The sequence below is a fragment of the Bombus vancouverensis genome, unplaced genomic scaffold, assembly GCF_051014615.1.
Source record: "Bombus vancouverensis nearcticus unplaced genomic scaffold, iyBomVanc1_principal scaffold0067, whole genome shotgun sequence".
Taxonomy (NCBI): Eukaryota; Metazoa; Arthropoda; class Insecta; order Hymenoptera; family Apidae; genus Bombus; species Bombus vancouverensis.
The window spans coordinates 139,843-160,823 of record NW_027468958.1 but is presented as its reverse complement, the minus strand read 5'-3'; the positions used below and the strand labels follow the sequence as shown (position 1 = coordinate 160,823).

General features: G+C 38.8%; 1 protein-coding gene and 1 long non-coding RNA gene across 7 annotated transcripts; both read left to right on the top strand.

Annotated features, from left to right (window-relative positions):
- The first annotated feature begins 77 nt into the window (after positions 1-77).
- Positions 78-20,832, top strand: LOC117161848 (uncharacterized). Of its 4 annotated transcripts, none has more exons than XM_076627511.1 (4): positions 453-667; positions 18,409-18,494; positions 19,344-19,468; positions 20,532-20,832. In XM_076627511.1, exons 1-4 carry the CDS (start codon positions 630-632, stop codon positions 20,703-20,705), a joined length of 423 nt encoding a protein of 140 aa, XP_076483626.1. In that variant the 5' UTR covers positions 453-629; the 3' UTR covers positions 20,706-20,832. The 4 variants fall into 4 exon arrangements, 3 of the variants coding, with proteins under 3 accessions (XP_076483626.1, XP_076483625.1, XP_076483627.1); XM_076627510.1 differs by lacking the exon at positions 453-667 and adding an exon at positions 5,990-6,236; XM_076627512.1 differs by lacking the exon at positions 453-667 and adding an exon at positions 17,941-17,974.
- On the top strand, positions 675-1,657 carry LOC143304966 (uncharacterized). Of its 3 annotated transcripts, none has more exons than XR_013061639.1 (2): positions 675-903; positions 1,425-1,657. It is a non-coding gene; the product is annotated as an uncharacterized LOC143304966 (long non-coding RNA). The 3 variants fall into 3 exon arrangements; XR_013061640.1 differs by having other exon boundaries at positions 1,422-1,657; XR_013061638.1 differs by having other exon boundaries at positions 675-968.
- Positions 20,833-20,981: the final 149 nt, after the last annotated feature.

The following is a 20,981-nucleotide window of genomic DNA, read 5'->3' as shown; positions in this document are numbered from 1 at the left end:
TTCGATAAACATCGTTCGATAAAACGTCGAACAACACACAACATTGAAGCGCGACATTTCAAATTCAAGGACAAATATTGCGAACAAATGATATTAAATTTACAATAATCTCATGTAAGAAAAAATAAAAGGGATAAAAGTAGTACAGAAGATAGAAAAATCTATAAAACTGGTGGCTGGGAAATAGAAAATATATAAATTTATGTTATTAGAGTTTAGTACTTCTGTCGATCAATGTGTTACGACCGTTCGCGGAGAGACGCAGTCGCAGTAGCGAGAGGCGTAAATTCTCGCTACGATTCGGTGAATCGACGCCGCGAAGTAGTCGTTCCCCTGTTTCGGTTAAGATAAGAGGTGGTTAAATGAATATGACACAGTATAGTAAGTTATATTTCACCGTTTATTCCAACAACTTATAACGAAGGCAGTTACGCTGGTGCGTATGTACGAGATTTTTTTTTTATTTATTTGTTGAAATTACAATCAATTCTCGCGTTGAGAATATGTACGAGATGAATGAGTGACTGATCTGTGGGTGTGTCCTACACGGTGGAAGGATATTGACCGTTCGAAGGATGTGAAATCAGAGCTGTCTTGGAGGACAGTGCTGTCTCGGAGGAAAGCTAAGGATGGGTGTGTCTAGCGCACGGGACCATCGGATTTGTTGGTGACGATTTTAGTTAGGAGAGTGAAGGAAGTGGCTTTGTTGTTAATTGGTTAACGAAGGGTCTTAACCGCCCTCGAGAGAAAGTGGTTAGTGGGAGGAAAGTTGCAGCATACGTGAGAAAAACTAACTTTCCCTTGTCCAGTCGGGGTAGACAATAGTCTTTAGAAATTCTTCGGAAACAGACGTTTGTTTGGTTTGAAGGACCTTTTCTAGGAAATCTATGAGATTTATGGAAGGTACTTGAAACTATGGAGGATACGCTGCGAGTATCCGGTGACATCTGGTTGCCATATTGCTCGCGGTGCGACGTAACAAAATGGAATAGAAAGATTATACCACAGACGAAATTATACTTTATGCTTTATTATACTTTATACTTTATTATACTTTATACTTTATTATTACATTACATCAATTGACATCTTTGGAATTACGATTCGATACACATTTTAACGTTTTAAACGTTTTAACGTTTAACATTCTAACATTCAGTTAGAACTTTGTATTGATTAGAGATATTGTAACGACCAGAAATATCGATACATATATCAATACTTTTACCTCGAAATTCGTAGATTCGTACTCTTCATTGTCCATACAAATTGTGTCATATATGTCCAAACCAAATTTAATTTCCAATTTAAAACCAAAATTCTTTTTCGAAAATGGCACTTCCAATTCTTCTTATTCTCACTATTTAATTGCTAGCCGTATCAAGTAACAACGGAAAGAATAATAATATCTAAACGTTAAGCAGGTCCATATTTTTGGGGATACAATTAAAAAAGTAAATCGTCGGTGGAATATTGTTTCACCTATCAAGAATTTTGGAAGATATAATTAGAAAGGTACAACCTGGGTAGAAAATTGTACTCCTTATCGAGCATTTTTGAAAATATAATTGAGAAAGTGGAATCTGGATAGAAAATTGTTTTACCTACGAAGCATTATAAAAAGTAAGTTTAATAAAACTATACCTTGGATATTTCATATATTTTTTCATATTATACGCATTCGTTAAAATTTTACACTCCCAAACATCCTGCTATACTTGCACAAAAAAGCGCAGTCTAGTAATATCCCCCTCACTGCTCCTCGCATTTTCTTTCTAATCATCTCTCGTTCGCTTTTCCTGATATTATTCTCAGCGTAAGTTCAGAGTGGCGGTTTTTAAACTCAGGAACGCGCGGCTGTTCGTTAAATGAAATATCAAACGTAAGAATTGCCGCAGTCTTAACGCGAGATAATTCATTTCGTGGCACAGAGCGCACGTCGTTGAATATTAATTCATATCTCATATAAGTTGCGAATAAAAAAAGCAGATAAAAGAGGACAAAAATCCGATAATTACCGCGAATCTTTACGCAATTTCAAGAAATACAAAAGAAATTTGTTTGTGAGCATGCTACTAAGTATTATTAGAAGTACTGTACTTTCGATATTTTACATATTCTTGCATATTTTCTACATTTTTCTGTATTTTTGTATCCTTAAACTTTCCGTAAACGCGTAAACGTCTACGTTCTGACAATGACAAGGAAGATTCTACTGATAAAAATAAAGCATCGAATTTCACCGAACTCTCAGAAATGTAATTCTCAGATCACATAAATTAAAAAGAAAGAACAAAAGAAAATACAAATATATATATATACATACGTAGCCACAAATCAATTTGGATCACGACAGATAAAATAGGTAGCAATAATGTCTCCACGAACATTATCATAATTTATTGGAATTTACATAAAAGCCAAAGAATGCTATTGTTTCAATGACACGGCGTTTTGTCGAGTTAGATAAATATGAATTGTGTGTTTGAACAAGTGTTCGGTCGTGTTTCACGCGACGAAAAAGGAAATCACAAGACAAGGTGTCGCCTCGTTGGAAGCAACAAATCGCAATACGAGGGTGGAAATTGGGTGACACCGGGAGGATTACGAGGGATGAGAAATCTGTCGAGAGCGTGAAAGGCTCGCGGTCACCGGGTTTCTCCAGTTCTGTCGCTTTTAACGCCGAGTTCTTCCGCTTCGAGGATAGAAGCTGCGAAATATCGAGGCCATTGTCCAAAGATTTTCAAGAATATCCGATGCAACGTCTTGAAATTTACGAGAGCAAGTCTGATAAATTCTTATCTCTGGTCCATTCGTGGCCAATTTTTTAATACCCTCGTAACTTGTAACGACAAATAAAAATATTGGTACAGGCTAATTTTTTTTTGGATAAAATCTTGTGTGAATTTACGATTCTTCGTTTAACTTTTTTCCCTTATTGTCTTTACATATTTGGAGTTTAAACGCGTTATAAGTACGTTTTTTTTTAACATGATTACGTAGAATTCTTATTCTGAATAAATTATTTGTTTCCGCTTCATAACTGTTTCTAAATTACAGTGCATTTAATCTTGAAATGCACAGTAACATTTTATACCTTTTACGTTCTAAGGAATTTTCAGGATCGGTTAAAAATTAAATTACAGTAATGGTAATACTCAATATTAATGTCAGACGTGGATACTTCACTGTTTTGTATAATAATTTGTTATCTTGGCATCGATCAAGGTATTTAATATACAAAGCGTACAGATTAATAAGAATTTTAATTAATCCTTCTTCTATAGTATTCACCGTTCTTTTCGAGCTCGTACCATTTCAAATAGACTTTCGAATAGATTTCAAAGATTTGTCTGTTCAAATAAAACGCGATCTTTCTTATTTCCCTATCAGTCGTCCCGATACTGTTCCGTTGTTTCCAACAGATTGCAGATTCGTTTAAAAAACATTTGTAACGAAAAACAAACCCACTCGCAGAAATGTTATTCAATATCGCATTTATAACTTTCATAGACATCCTCCTCTCATTGCTATCATTGTAAACAGATTGAAACTACGTTTGCAAACACTCGCGATTAAAAAAAAAAAAAAAGAAGAATTAACCTTAACAATTTTATCTTGTGTTCCATTTATAATTTTCATAATTGTCTTCCCGACGTTGTATCATTTTAAATGGCTTTTTTCTATCCATCTATGTTGCAGCGAGATCAACGGTCCTAATTACTAAATTGCACGATGTGTTCATACAAATTCACTTTTTATGAACGCGATGAAACGAAATGAAACCTAAGTAGAGATTTCTTTTCTCATCAAGTATAACGAGTTTTATACTTTGGATAGATTGCCTCGTTGTGAGAAGGTCTTAATCGTTCATAATTGCGATTAAGTAATTACAATAAGTCATATTTTTAAGAAACGTTCTCACATGTTGTCACATACTCTAATTAGAAAAGGATCATGAAACATTCGGTTTATGATATTATTTGTTTGTAAATCTTCCTGCTTCCGGAAACTTTTTTAAATATGAAAATATTTATATACAAAATTAAATATTTTTTTCAATATCAACACTTCTTGCGTTTATGTTGTCCTAGTCAGAATTATATTATTTCGTGTATCCTGTTGCTTTTTATATGATAGTCCTCCCGTTGGCCGCGGATTCGTTATCAAGCCTGAGGCCCTCGTCACTAGTGTCACTATCGACAATAAAGGTACCCCACCCGCGACCGGACGATGGAGAACTCCAACACGGAATCGCAATCTCCCGCGAGCCCTGCCCGGGAGGGCGCCTCGAGCTCGGACTCGGAGATTCAGACTCGACATATATATTATTATATATATTATATATACTATTATATCTATATAATATATGTATTTATATCTATAAATATATGTATAAATATATCTATTTAAAAAAATAAAGTTGACCTTCATATATCGCCAATAATATCGCGTGCGTAAAAAGAAACTAATTACATTTAATTCTTTTTTTACATTTATTTATTTTTTATTATTATTTTTTTCACAACTAATTACATTTAATTATTACATTTACATACATTTAACTATTATTACATACATTTACATACATTTAATTATTATTTTTTTCATAATTATATCTCGTTTGAAATATTTTTCGACATAATTAATTGTTTCAAAAACACATATTCCAGCCTTCTAAATGATTCATTTTGCGTATTATACGAATTATTCCATCTATAAATAAATTGTTCTCTATACACACAAACACGCACACAGTCTGTTAATTACACGAGTTAATTGTATCATTTTTCTCGATAAGTTGACAGAGCAAGGAAAATGAGCGACGAACCTACCTACAAACTAATCTACTTCAATGCCCGTGGTCGTGCCGAACATATACGGTACATATTTGCATATACTGGCATCGAGTATACCGACGAGAGGATCCCCGAAGAACTCTGGCCTGAATACAAGGATTGTAAGCGTGAAGAATCGATTTTTACTTTCATCGTTCAACTCTCAGGTATCTACCATTTACTCAAACTTTTCTGTATATAAAACTTTCGTTTCACGTGCAGGCTAAACTTACTTAAAGTAAAATTTCATACGGAATAAAGTCGAACTTTTCATTAAGTTTTGCTTCCGTAATATCGTGTTTATCGAATACCAACTTAATTCACTTACGATTCTCGAATTTTTGTGTTGCAATCTTTATTGTTTTCAATGAATCGAAGCATTTCGAATATTTTGAGAAAACCGTAAATAGGTGACTTAAAATAGGAATACAAAAATACTTCTACGTTTCTCGTTAATTTAAAAAATTTTTAGGACTTGTCGGAAAAAAAGGATAAAAAATTGAAATCAGTTCGGAAATGAACAAGAACATAGCTAAAAAGTCGAAAGAACAAAGCAGACATAAAATTCGATCTTCCGTTGCGACATTTCTATCGTAAATAGTATAATAAAAGTTTTACGCAGCATAGTCTTCGATATAATCTTATATGTCGCTTGCAGATAGAGAAACCAAAAATCAACGTAAGTCTGTAAATCAATCCTGTCGGTGTAAAACACAAAATTACGTTCGCAAGAGACATTCGATTTATATTCCTTGCATTTCAATTTTCATTACAAGAACCGTGTACATTTTCTAATATTTTTTCCGTGTCTGGTATTATGCGACGTGAATTTTTTATTCGCAGTTGTAAGTCCACTATCATTGCATAAGGTCTTCCCGCAAAACGATACTGATCGTTCCTCGTACATTCAGTACAGCGCATCAGACAGATTCGTTCCTTTCCGTGAGAATTACAAATTTTATACTCGATCTTTTATCCTTGATTTTAAAAACTTTAGGTTCTTCTCAACAGTCAAAAACACGCGATACCCTGTCCATCGTAATCGTAAGAAAAGAAAAAAAAGGAGAAAGAAGACATTTCTGTATTTCTTTACTAGGCCATGTTGATTAAAACCGAAATGATTTCGATTCATCTATTCACAAGAGCGCAACGGCCTCGGAAGCTGTGTTGTGATTTCCTATCGATCGTTTCCCTCTACACAGTGTTCATATGAGCCATGTTTGTTCTTAGCAATGCCTTATAAAATGCTGCCTGTGCTGGAGATAGACGGGAAACCGGTAGCGCAGAGTAACGCTGTGGCGCGATACTTGGCGAAGAAGTACGATCTAATGGGAAGGAACGAATGGGATGCGATGATATGCGACGTGCTCGTCGATGCTCTTGGAGATTTGAAGCAAGGTGAGTAACTGATGAGATGACTTTGCATTTGTCTCACCACAGAGACAGACGTTCAAGAATTCATTGTGAAAAGACGAGTACAAACAAGATACGTATGTCTTTCCGTTAAGCGAATGTTACAGTTTGTTTGCAAAAGTCAGTTTTTAGATTATAGAATCGTAGATAGAATTTAGAGGATAGAAACTTTTAGTAGTCACTTTTAGTTTAGTAAAGTCTTATCGACAATAAGCAGACTACGTTATGATACAACGATTCCAACTGAAGATTTCTATCGACATCACGAATTCGATGGCTTCCAAATTTTCTTCTCTGCAATCTCAGACGCTCAACTCGAAAGAATCTTTTAGATCCCCCGACAAACACTCGACTCAGGTTATCTATTATCGTAATCTTCCTACGGGATTTTTTTAACTGCGTTGCGTTAACGAATAACGGGATAACATCACGTTTCTCTCAACGCCTTTCAACGTTCTACAACTTTTATTCTTTGCAAATCCCTGTCTCTATATGATAAACGCTGGTTATCCGCGGAATTTACGATTTCAATTTCTTTAACGAGATATTTATCATATTACACAATTCCTGTAAATGTATTTGTAATTATATCGCCGAAGAATTGTATTTAATTAAGCTATGAAGTTGTGGAATCGTGAGAAGGATTATTTTTATAGAACTGTCTAATTTCCATTCGACATTGATTCAGGATACACATTACTCTTTTTTACATAATACCAGTTTTGTCATTTTTAATTAACAAATACCTCCAAAGGTTGAAGTTTCTAAAATTATCCATTAAATTCTGACAATAAAATAAAAATCCAAATTCTTCCGAAAAAGCTAGTGATCTTTAGTTAAGAGTTCGATTTTTCACATTTTTCAAGGTAAATTAAAAAAATTGTTTAATAGAGGAGGTACAAAATAAATGTATACAAACCTTTTTTCAGACGACATGGGCGGACTTCGTGTTTGCAGCGGCCCTTGAAAATTTCGAGTATATGTTTGGGGCATCAGCTTTGGATAAATATCCAGCTCTTCGAGCATTGAAGAAAAGGATTCATAGAATACCGGCTATTTCTGATTGGCTGATTAGGCGCCCATACACAAACAGCTAAAAAGCTAAAAACGCGTGGAAAAAAGATGACCAGTACACCACTACATATATGTAGTATCGTGGACGAAAGGCCTAAGAAATATCGGGCGAACTATAAACAATGTCGCGAGAAAGTCGAAGCACCGACAGGCCCAACGATGTATCGTCGGTCTTTCGGTCGAATAGGTTACGCAAAAAAAGGCCTATGTGACTTTGACTACGAGCGGTTGCGGAGCACGTGCGTGGTGGGGCTAAGAAAAAGACAAAGGAACGAGAGTCATTCGAAAAACAGAGTGTGATTAAAAAAGCGGAGTGCGAGTTGAGCGAGGACAGAGTTTTGCGAGTGGCGTTGCCGAGAGAGTGTTGATTGCGTTTTAGTAAAAGTCGAGTCGCTATCTAGTTATTTAGTTGCGCTGTTTTCTGTACGTTTGGCGTGAATAGTTCAGGTTGAACAACAATCGTCTTTTTCTGTCCGATTAACATCTCTATTGTCCATTCTTTGTAAATATACTATATCACGATATTACATATATGTACGCTGGCATCGCTATGTTGGTAAATGTTCGATGTTATACGTGTCGTAAAATGTAACAGTTCTATTTAAAAAAAAAAATTTCGTGTCTATGAGTACGTTAAAAGTTTAACTATAAAAAGTCTCATCTGAGCTGTGCTCCTTTATGGAAGGTATTATTGTGTTTGAAAGAATACAATATATAATAAATGTATGTATGTTGTATAATAAATGTATGTAATATCGTGATGTAATATGTTTACAAAGAGTGGACAATAGAGATGTTAATCAGACAGAAAAGACGATTGTGGCTTAACTTGAACTATTCATACCAAACGTACAGAACACAGCGCAATCCACACTCTCTCGGCAACGCCACTCGCAACCTGCCTCTCCGCTCGACTCGCACTCGGCTCCTCCGCTCGCACTCTGTTTCTCAACTCGCACTCTGTTTCTCGACTGACTGGTGTCGCATTCTATTGTCCTTTTCCTAGGCCCACCGCACACGTGTTCCGCAGACGCTCGTGGCCAGGGTCACGTAGGTCTTTTCCACGAAACTATGCACTTGAAAAGACCGATGACACATTGATGGGCCCGACGGCGCCTCGGCTCTCGCGACACTGTTCATAGTTCGTCCGATATTGCCCAGGCCTTTCGTCCACGATACTACATGTATGTTCTTTCGAAAAAAGTTCGAAAATTTTCTTTCTTTTATCCGTACTTAACTTTTTAATAAAATGCACGATTAATTCTTGTGTCTCGTTTAAACAGGTTTTGGTCTATCGTTATTTCGAATTATTTAAACATCGTGTGAATTTACTATTTAATTCTACAATATCATTTACTATATAATTTTACAATATCATTTACTATATAATTTTACAATTATAATTTTACAATATCAATAATTTACAATAAGTGAGGGAAAAATCATTGAATGTTATATCTAGATGTCTATATACTATTTTAAACAATACTTAACTCGAGATACTCGTTTCGTCTCTTCATGATACTTACTGGCAATACCGAGTACAAATATGATGTTCTTTGAAAATAAAAAATGGATTTGAAAACGTTAATGCACGTTTTTTTTTTATTTGTTTGTTGAAATTACAATCAATTCTCGCGTTGAGAATTTTCAGTAATTTTTCTGGCGTGGCGCAGTGACATGGCTGTTTATTTACAATAAGTTAATACCTATTATAGATAGGTGTAATTTATAAGTATTATAAGTAAGTGCATATGCTTAATTTGGATAATTAAATGAATCTAACGTTTAGGTCTAGCGGGTAGTGCCTCTTCAGCCTGCGAATCTGGTCCGTCGTATCGAGTAATCCAGTGATTAGGGGGTTTCGGTGTTTGTTGACTCTTTTGCTATATCTGTCGCTATATTTTGCTATTTCCTCTTTGACTGTAGGTATCTTGAGGTCGCGATGGATGGTTTCGTTGGTTACATACCAAGGTGCGTCAATTAGGGATCTTAGCGTTTTCGATTGAAAGCGTTGGAGTATTTCAATGTTGGAGTTACTTGCTGTTCCCCATAGTTGGATTCCGTAGGTCCAGATAGGTTTTATTACGGTCTTGTAGAGGGTAATTTTATTCTGTATGTTTAGTTTGGAGCGTCGGCCCGTGAGCCAATAGAGTTTTTTTAGTTTGTCCTTTAGTTGCTTCGTTTTATCTGAGATGTGTGTCTTCCACGTTAGTCTCCTGTCCAGGGTCATGCCCAGGTATCGGACTGTGTCCCTGCTAGGAACTGTTGCATTGTTGATGGTGACCTGGGGGCAGGTTTGTTTTCGGAGCGTGAAGGTTACATGTGAGGATTTCTTTTCGTTGACTTTGAAGCCCCATTTGTGAAACCACTTTTCCATGGAGTCGAGACTTCGCCGGAGAGTGGATGAGGCTATTACCGGGTCTGCGTGGGTAGCTAATAGCGCTGTGTCGTCTGCAAATGTCGCTATTGTTATATCGTTGGATATAGGTAGGTCGGCAGTGTAGATGGAGTACAGTAGGGGTCCGAGGACACTACCTTGGGGTATGCCGGCTTCTATTGGGAATGTTGCGGAAGTGGCGTCTAGGCATTTAACCATGAATTGTCTATTGGTTAGGTAAGATTTTAGGATGGAGTAGTAGGGGTGAGGTAGGATCTTTTTAAGCTTGTATAGTAGCCCTTCATGCCATACTTTGTCGAATGCCTGTTGGATGTCTAGGAAAACCGCTGAGCAATATTTTTTCTTTTCGAGTGTTTGGCTGATCGTATGAGTTAAGCGGTGGATTTGCTCTACTGTAGAATGATGTTTTCGGAAGAAGAATTGGTGATCTGGGAGTGTTTTCAAGTTCTCTAGGATTGGAAGGAGTCGGTTCGTGAGCATCTTCTCGAATAGTTTGGACAGGGTAGGTAAAAGACTGATTGGGCGATAGGAGCTGGTTTCGTATATCGGTTTACCGGGTTTAGGGATGAGGGTAATCAATGAGATTTTCCAGGCCTTAGGATAGTGTTCCAGGCGAAGGATAGCATTAAAAATCGATGTGATGAGTGCTATCCCTTTTGTGGGAAGTTCCTTGATTGCTTTATTGCCTATTAGGTTGTGTCCTGCTGCTTTCTTGGGGTTTAGGCGACTGATTGTTTCTATAGTCTCTGCAGAGGAGAAGGGTTCGATAGGAGGGGACATTTGGAAGGGGGTGTGCAGGTATTCAGTAACGTCCGCGGCGGCTTTGGGGGAATGGGGTTTGAATACTTTTGACAAGTGTTTAGCAAACAGGTCGGCTTTTTCTATAGGGCTTCGTGCCCATCCACCTTGCGGACGGCGGATAGGTGGGATTATTTGTGGGGGGCGTGTGAGTTTCCTGGAGACCTTCCATAGTGAGTAGTTGGCGTCGGCTGTGGGGGATAAGCTGGCGAGGTATTTATGGAAACAGTCGTTTTTATAGTTTTTTAAGGTTCTGGATAGCTTTCTAGTTGCGTTGTTAAGTTTGCGTTTGTCCTCCGGTGTTCTATGGGTCTGCCATACTCTTCTTAGTCTACGTTTTTCTGCTATTTTTTTTAGTATGTATTGGGGATATTCTTGTTTGCTGTTAGATGGCTTTGTCGGTGTGGAGAGGCGGATTGCGTTTATTATGCTCGTGTTTAAGTATTCCGTGGCTGCTTCGATATCTTCCTTTGTTTTTAGTGGGGTGAAGGCTGAGGTTGAGTGTGTAAAGACTTCTCTGAAGAGCTGCCAGTTGGTGTGTTGGTTGTGAATGGAGCCATTAGGTGTATTCTCGATGATTGCTGTCTTACATGGGAGATATTTACTTCTCTTTCTTCGATACTGTCGGGTAGGGATAAGCCGTAGGGTCTCGCTGTTTTACCGATTAGTAGTTCCAATGGGCTTGACTTAGTCACGCGGTTGGTGGTACAATTCAAGGCCAGTTGTATTTCCCCGATCGCGTCTTGCCAGGACCGCCCGGTGGTTTCTATTGTTGTGAACATGTTTTTTAGCGTACTCATAATACGATCTACCTGTCCGTTGGCCCTACTAGCTCCGGTCGCAATTAAATGGAGTTTTATGTATTTATCTTGACAAAAGTCTCGAAATTCTTTGCCCGTAAAACATCTTCCCTGATCCGCTATTATCCGGCAGGGACTGCCGAACAATAATATAGCGGACTTAAGCGCTTTAATGGTGTTAATGGAGTCTATCTTACGGGTATGGTGCAAGTATACGAACTTAGTAAAGGCGTCGACCAACACGATGACGTATTCCTTCGAATCGTTTTTACCGCTTAGTTTGCCCGTTATGTCCATATGAACCGTATGCCAAGGTATACTGGTCTTAGGTATGGGGTGTAATTCGGCTTGTACTCTACCCGAACTTGCCTTTGAAACTCGACAAGCATGACAGTTCTCTACGAATATGTGAACATACTTCGCCATTCCTTCGAACCAGTAATACTCGTACAGTTTCTCAAGCGTTTTATCCCAACCTAAGTGCATAATGGACTGGTGCACATGGTTAATAACAGACCACCTAAACCCTCTCGGAACGACGGGCAGGCAGAGAGTTCTATCTTTTCTCTGTATTTTACGATGAAGGGTGCCGGACCGTAACTCATACGTATTCGCGACGTCTTCCGCGAGCTCTTCGTTCTGTAATTTATCGACGATCTCGGAAATTTGTGGGTCGCGACTTTGTTCCGCTAGTAGCCAATCGTCGGAGATTTCGGTTAGGTTAATTTCTTTCTCTACAATTTTGCTGAACGTACTGCGATCCAAGTCTACGGGATTTCGCGAAAAGAAATCTACGTGGGCCATTCGTTTACCTTCCCGGTACATAATGTCAAAGGTAACAGTTTGCAGGTAAGCCCACCATCTGTAAACCCTGTCGTTCAAGTGTACCTTATTACTGGATGCTTTCAGGGAGTTGCAATCGGTGACAACGAGAAATTCTCGTCCGTGTAAGTAATGACGGAAGTGCTTGACGGCGTTTACAACTGCTAACGTTTCCAATTCGTAGGAATGATACCTAGATTCCGCAGGGCTAGTTCTTTTGCTGTAATACTCCACTATTCGATTTTTACCTTCGACCCTGTGCATTAAAATGGCTCCATATCCTTCCGAGCTAGCGTCCGTATGTAGTTCTATGGGGTAATTAGGGGTCAAATATCATTAGCACCGGCGCGTCAGTCAGGACGGAAATTACCTTTTATCTTATCTGTTCGTGCCTATCCGTCCAAGGTATATTCTTGTTACTCGAGGTAAGTGCGTACAGGGGTTTCATTACTTGTGAAAATTTGGGAATGAAGTTTCGGAAATAAGAGGCCAAACCTATGAATTGCCTAAGTTGTGTGACGGTCGACGGTGCAGGTAAAGAACTCAAGGCTTGTATTTTACCCGGGTTTGGACGGACTTCTCCGTTACGAATTACATATCCCAAGTAGAGTACCGATGTCTTTAAAAAGGAGCATTTTGAAAAGTTAAAGGAGAATCCGGCTTTCACGAGGGTATCTAATACGGTGCTCAACCTTTCTAGGGCTTGATCTACTGAGTCGGCAATAATTAGGACGTCGTCCAAGTACGAACGAATACGCGAGGTCGCCTAAGGCGTTGAGAATGGCCCTCTGGAAAACGGATGGTGCATTTTTCAATCCGAACGGCATAGTCACGTACTCGTATTGCCCGTCGGGTGTAACGAACGCCGTATATTCCGTCGAATTGGGATGAATGGGGATTTGGTGGAATCCGCTGGCCATGTCCAGGCTAATGAAGTATCTCGCCTTCTGCAATCTCGCGATTTGATCCGCGATGAGGGGTAGGGGATACCGGTCCGCGACCGTATTTTTATTTAATGCCCGCAAATCTACGCACAGTCTATCTGAGCCGTCTTTCTTCTTTACAAGTAAGATAGGGCTCGTGAACGGTGAGTTGCTCGGCCTCACGATTTTTGCTCTAATTAACTCGTCTATTCTCTCACGCACTATCCTACGCTCTTCTTCGCTAAGTCGGTAGGGACTTCTTTGCACGGTAACATTAGGATCGATTAGCCGTATTTCTAACTGGCCCGTGCTTACGCGAGTACGTGGGAAGCCCGTAATGAATGAATCTTTGAATTTCTTGAGGACAGAAATTAACCGACTTTTATCATTACCAACCACGTCAGTGTCAACCGCATTGATATTGATCTCGTCCTCGGAGGTTTTACTACAGGCATCAATAGTCTTCGTTTTACAAATATCGACGCTATTCCGTGTAATAGTTACATCAAAACCCTGGCTTAAGATCTCGCGGCCAATCATGATATCATAATGCAAGTGACTATCGGCCAGAACGTGGAAGGTTATCTCCAATGTAAAACAGTTAATGCGTACCGTAGATAAGATCTGGGATGTACTCTTAACGCAGGTGTTTCCTATTCCTCGCATAACTACTATATCTGTCGTTCTCCTACCGGAGAATTTCGGAGCGACAGATTCTCTAATTAATGAGCACTCGGCTCCGGAATCGAAGTAAAATGGGAACGACTCACCCAGATGACTTAAACTACCGGCTGGGGACTCCACCACGCAGGTGTAACGTCAATTCATATCAGAGACCAGGCCATACACCACGGACAGGATGGCACCCAGATACCTGCATATCCCTGGCGCGCACCCTCAATAGTCTTAAGTGCCTACCAGGGGCACTTGGCATTTTTATAGTTAAGGTCGTTCGGACCAAGCGAGTATTTCCTGTCGTAAATTCCGTCCCTTGTCCTTAGATACCCCCACCCCTAGCTTTCCTCAGACACAGTATCGTCAGTAAGACTTCACTTATTCTGTATCCTTAGAATAGTCAATATATCTATGTCGGTCTCTACTCTTATAAGTCGCGTACTTACTGTATCGTTGTAACTAAGTCTGACATAACGTGGTTGGAGTGAATTGTGATTTATGTTAATTCAGTGCGTGTTACATTGTGATTGCTGAATTCATAATAAAGGTTGATTAAAACCAAGTTGATAGTTGTGTTACGACTCAACTATATTTTATTTTCACCAACCAACCCAAAAATTACGTGACACAGGAGTTGACTTTACGCTCATCCTTGGGGCCTGGTCTACCGTCCCGTCGTGCCGGGCAGTTAGATGTGATATGACCTTCCGCATGACACCTGTAGCAAACCGCCTTGGACGGTGCGGCCGGTCGGCTTCCTTCCTGGCGTCGTGCATCCCTCTGCTGTTCGTTCTGCATCCTCTTGCGGCAGTCCTTTATTCTGTGTCCGAGAGTACCAGTAATGACACCTCGTCTGGTGGCACGATAACTTGCGTCGCTTAGCTTCGGGTTCCGCCGGTGCATCTCTCGGCGAAAATGTCGACTCTTCTTCGTAACAAAAGGGTCGCATTTCGCTCAGAAATTGGTCTTCCGTTCTGATATCACTCGTGAGGGCCAATCGTTTAAGACGTTGGTCGTGTGGAATTAATATGTAGAAAGTGACAGCGTTAAGTATTTCGTCTAGCGTAGAATGTTGCCACCGCGTCTGCAGGAGGGAACGGACACGGCCGGCAAGCGCCCCCGTGGATTCGCCCGTTCCCCGCGATTCCCTGGATACCTTGATTAACGATGAGGACGTCGTCTCTCGGCCACCGAACTGTATAAGGAATCGTTCCTTAACTTTAGACCAAGTAACTTCTCCGTCTCCCGTCATTCGTGCCAGCCAATGTGCTGCAGAACCCTGTAGAGAGTCACTTAAGGCAGAGTATAGCGCGTCATCTCGCAGGGGGTTGTTCTGCATGGCCCTACTAACAGCCGCGCACCACGCGGCTGGGTCGGCGCCTGCGACTTCTGGGTTAAAATGTGGTAATTTGGTGATTCCCGTATTTGGTCGTTGCATTAGCGTATGAATTAGGTTGTTCATGACAGCGACCTGCCCTTCCAGCGCTCGCAACCGTTCTGATCCCACTTCTGATGTCGAATCGTCACTGGGAATGGGGTTGTGGGCGTCAAATGAATCTTCTCGAAGATTAGCCATTCATACGGTACACACAGGCGTAGTTTATTGCAATGATAGAATTATTACAGTCTTGACAATTGATCACGGCAGTTCGGCACTCGCGACACTAGTGACGATGCTCTCGGGCTCAATAACGAATCCGCGGCCAACGGGATGACAACAGAACGTACTCACAAAGTCTAAGTCTGAAAATAATCACTGATCGCGAAGGCGTTACTCTTTAATCGATGAGATCGCGAGCGAGAATGCCTTTCCCGTCCCGATGATGCCACAGAGGAAAACTATAACGGGGTGTGTCTAAGGATACAAGATCATCGGATTCGTCGAGAAAAGCCTTCGTGCAGAAAGTAAGGGAAATTGACATTGCTGCTAATTGGTCAATCTCCATATCGGTGGTTAGAAAAAGATGCTAGCCGCCCTCGAGGGAAAGTTGCTAGTGGGAGACGCCGCTCGTTGAAAAATATGTCTCCCCTATCTTCCCGTAGTTGGGACAGAGACTGTTTGTCTGTTTGAAGGACTTTAGTTAACTAAACCTTAAGATTTATAACGGGCCCTCGGGCTAGCCGAACATGTACTGCGGAGACGCATCGACATCTGGCAATCATCTTAGTCGAAGAATAGGGTCTGCGCGTGGCGAGCCACGGGACAGAAACCGTTGGAATGTTTACTGTCGCGTGTCGCCACGAATATTTCTTTTAAGGAGAGCTATAAAATTACTCCATACCTTTGTTAGACAAAGCGTTCATCCCGTGACCGCGGCTACGTTCGGCAACTGACTGTCGCCTCGAGCCCAAGCTCATTATCACGACTCTCGAACAATTACAATCGGGTTGAATAACTACAATTGTTCAATTACAGCTATAGTAGATTCTAGGTTACAATGTTGCGGAATTATCCAAAATTCCAAAGGCTCCGGTGTTCTTTCATCTCCGAAATATATATATAAATTATATTTAAGAAGTTTGGGATAGTTTAAAGATGAAATAAATTGCTTTTTAAGTTTAATCTCTTACTTTCGACGAAATCAAGTTTCTCTGGAATTTGATGGAGTTTAAGATTTGATATCGGTGTCGTAGGAGTTATGTGACACTTTAAGGTGGAATAAATCTAGCGAGGAGTTTAAGGTGCGGCAAAGGAGCGTGGAATGTTGCAATAGAAATTTATTGCAGTGTTAGTGCATTGGTAGATTGATCAAATTTACGTGTAGCGTGGGTAACCAATGGTAAATATTTTGCAATGTGTATAATTTCTCAGTAATCTGAGGTTTATAAAATCTATTGACAACTAATGGAAATTGTTGATTTAACAGATCAATTTTAAATTCCTCGTTAATCTAAATTTTTTTAATCCTATTTACAGCTAAACCTTACGACGAAAAATTAACGAAGTGGAATAAAAATGGCATTGTGATTCTTCTCGTCGTGTATTGGTGTCACATCAAATTTAAGAGACAGTTTTACTTGCGGATGCTGTGTGTTACGTTGGTGAAGTCGACGAAAGTGTAAAATAGGAGCTCGTCCGAAATACACTAACGCGGAAGGTTAAATTTCCGGGCAAAAAACAGACGAATCCAGCGCTGATTTTAAAGCAACTTCGTCCAAATAAGCCACAATAAGAAATTCCCACGAAACAGTTGCGTTCATCCCCTTTCGAGGTCGCCGACCTCTTTGAATGCGTTTCAAGTGCGTCGTACCAATGAAACTTCGAGTTCTAGACTAATTTCTCAGCCTTTTACTACTATGCACTTCTTCTCCAAAAAAATATCGCGTTTCAATATTAAAAAAAGTTTCAATAATATACTATCCATTAGAAGAATGATAACATGATAACCTTACAAATTATTAGTATTAACAAATTCTTATTGTCGTATAGAAATGCCAACTATTACTTCGGTAAAACAAACAAAGGAATTTTACAGGTAAATTTTACAAATTACAAGTCATCTTATAACGCAAAATACGACGTGTAAAATTGTCTCAATTTATTAATAGTATTAATAAATTATTATGATAAAAGATGCAGGAATCTTAGCCTCATGAGAAATTAGAGATGAAAATGAGTGGGAAAAGATTAATCACTGGTCCTCCTAAAAAGATGCAGTCCCATGGATGGATGGTTGTGCGAGTATTAAAGCAGCGCAAAACCGTCCCCGAATTCTCATCCCGAACGTCGTACGACCAAAGACAAAAACAACTCACTCGAGGGCATTGCGGAGAGACATTCATCGAGGACACAATAGTATTATTCTAGGAAGTGCTAGTTCTTCCTAGATTCCGGTTACAATGTTCTTAACGCGTGGAAATTAGTCTTGACCAGGAAACATCTATAACGGCATGTATTTTCTGCCGTGATTGTAAATCTGTTTGGAACATGCGGTTTGTCCGTTAATCTAGGCACTGTTGTTCAATTGAGTCAATATTATTTGTTGGTAGATTAGTGTGTGCAAGAGCGCTCTATTCATTATTGACCAATTCGAGCACGTATTGGTAAATTTCACACCGGCAATTACGGTGAAATCGTTCGTAGTCGCTGGAAATTAGCAGTATCGTTTGCGGTCGTGAGCTGATTGACACTGCGTGAGCGGGGAATTATGTGAAGCAGCTTTGCTTTGTCGTTTCATGCATTTAATAGGTTTACAGCGGTGGACAGAGTTTGTAAAAAATGAAGACAAGGTAGAAAAAGATTATTTTTCATTTTTTACTATTAGATTATTTTCAAAGTGATCTTTTCAGTGAAATATGATTGACAAAAAATAAGATCTATAATTGAATCATTATAGAAAATAGAATAATATTGATAATAAAGAAATAAAAATCAATTATAGAATAACATATAATAATAATAATAATAATAATAACAATAATGTGGATAGACTTTATGTTTACTTTTATATGTATAATGATACTGTTTGATCCTTGAATTAAAGTTAAGATTAACGTTGCGATTATGATTATCCTTTGTCTGACTAAATATATTTGAAGTATCAATTACAGTAGAATTTTTGAAAGATTCTTGGCTGTTAAACAAAAAACTGGTTCCTTTACATTTCGCTCAATTATCATAGAATCGTGAAACTGACTTTCACTTCAAATTTTGTCTGTTTCAGGAGTAACAAGTACCTGCAAAAATCATCCATCAGCCGGATATGTGCTGTCGGAGGGTTTTTCATTAGCATTCCCGTCTTTCTAACTGGTAAGAACCAATTCCTTCAATTCTGTCAACTTTAACCTTTTGAAAGATACTAGTACATAAGTTATACGTTTAATTTTTCTTGAATTCAGGCATGAATCTAAAAGATACTGTGAACTATCTCTGAGTGTATGAAATCAGTTTAGAAATCCAATGGAAATAAAGTTAATTTTAACGCCGAATAGTCATTATTTTTCTTAGAAAAATAAAAAATGATCGTCTTTTAGGGAAGTTTTAACAGATTAATTTATAAAGAGCTGAAACAGAATATTCATGTCATGCATGAATACGGCTGGTGGATGGATCGAGATCTAATCTAAAGTTTACGTTGTGTCATGCTAGTTTACACAGCTATCATTCGTTCGATCGATCGTTAAGCTGTTGAACTCGATTCAAGACGGACATTTTGACTCTGTTCAGAAGAAAACTGCGTTTTAATAAATTTGACGGAATAGAAATTATGATAGACTACAATGTTTTTTTAATTATATCATAAAATTTATTTATTTTTTTTTAATGTCATGTTAGAAACTTCAAATACTGTCCAAAACTTCGAACATAATCGTTTTAGAAATTTGTAAATTACTTAACGACCAAAAATATTGAATTCTCTATTGTCTGAAGATAGATTCTCTATAATTTAAGTAATTTATTCGTCGAGAATTGATATATAAAGATTTAAATAATAAATTAATTGAAAAATAATTTGCGACTAGTATTGAAAATTTCAATGCATATGTATATAGTTTACGCTTCGAGAATTATATGTATTGAGAATATGTATTTGCGCTGATTCTTTGTTCCGCTTGTTATGGCATACGTGTTATAATGATCCTCTAACAATGCTTTCAGGTATGATATTGTATACATTCATCCAGTTTCATTCGACGCCGGCAATCGTTACGTCGGTTTTCATAGGCCTTGGCATCGTGTTTTGTGGATGCGCAATGGTCCATAACGTCTTCGTGTGGCAGAGGGTAAGAACATATCGCTATTAAAAAAGAAAACGAACACGTTCAAACACGTCTAAATCATCTTTTATGTGTATTTTACCCGGAAATCATTTTATCGTGAAATTTTGTTTTTCAGAGTTACCATAATTTATCTGGTAGAGTTCATAAACATTTTTCTGAAATCAATTGCAAGCTTTTAGGAAACCAGGATTTTTCACATTTTTAAGAAGCGTTATAATTATATTGCTGATCTTTATACGTTCGTGCGAAATTGAAAAGTACGCAAATGGCGCAAAATGCATAAAATGCGCTAAAATATACGTATATAAGAAAACAAATCTCTATTAAAATTTTATTTCTTTGATTGTGTTCGTAAAACTACAAACTTGTATAAAAATACGCATTCTAGTTATAAGTGTTAAACCATTCGATCTAGTCCTTATCACATTCATGAAAACCTCCATTTAACCATTCGTTGTATCAACAAACATTCATATGCAAAACTTACCACCTACCACATCCTCCGCGTATTAATATAATCCCCTCTTATAAATTATACACTTTAGAATGGACTGGTTGGGTCAGAGTGATATAAGCTTACAAGTTCTCGAGGAGTTCTACCGAAGTTACATTTACGTTTGCATAATTTCACCGAAAAAGATACTCTGTAGAATGACAGGTTCGTTTGTTTATGTGATCCGCGATCGCAACTATTTCAAGGGGATTTTATAAATAACCATACACACGATATTCAATGTATTTTCGTATTCTCGTTTATTTTTGGGAGATTTGTAAAACTGTTGAACAAAATAATTGAGTAACGATTATATTTGCTGAGAAAAAGTCTTTTTCTCTGTACCCCTCCTTCTACTTCAAGCATGTAGTATTGACAATAAGATTGACAATGGCTGAAAGTAATCCAAAAGAGTTTTCACCATGGTTATCGGTAACGAAAAAGATTTGAATCATCTTTAATACTTATTCGTAACTAGAATCATTTCAACTAAAATGTAAATTCTTATATTATAACTTTTTTAATTTGTTATGGCCCCTGACTACAACCTAACCTATCATTCTTATTTCGTAGGAGAAGACGAATGCCGTGAAGGCGTTAGCGCGCGAACAGTGCGAAGCGGCGGTACAGCTGCAGCGTCAGCAGCAGCTGCAACAGCACCAGAACCAGCCCCAGCTACAACAGCAACAACTACGTGGCCCGTTAACCATCCACCATGCTGGCTGCCCAACGAAAATGGGCCCGTGACGAACCAACTAAATACCAGCCACGCAACGCACGGCCGAGCTGCACAGTACCAACACTATCATCAGCATCATCATCATCGACACGTGTCAATGTCTCCACCGCCCTTGTTGCTCTCATCGCCAGCTCCGATCGCGGCGACGCACAATCATCTGAACGTGAGCGGACACAGAAACGTGGTTACGCCACCGGATACACCAGCAGATAGATCGCCACCGAGTCCTGGAAATAAGCTAAATAGATCGCAGCATTTGCCACGGGAAGCAACCGGCAGCGTCA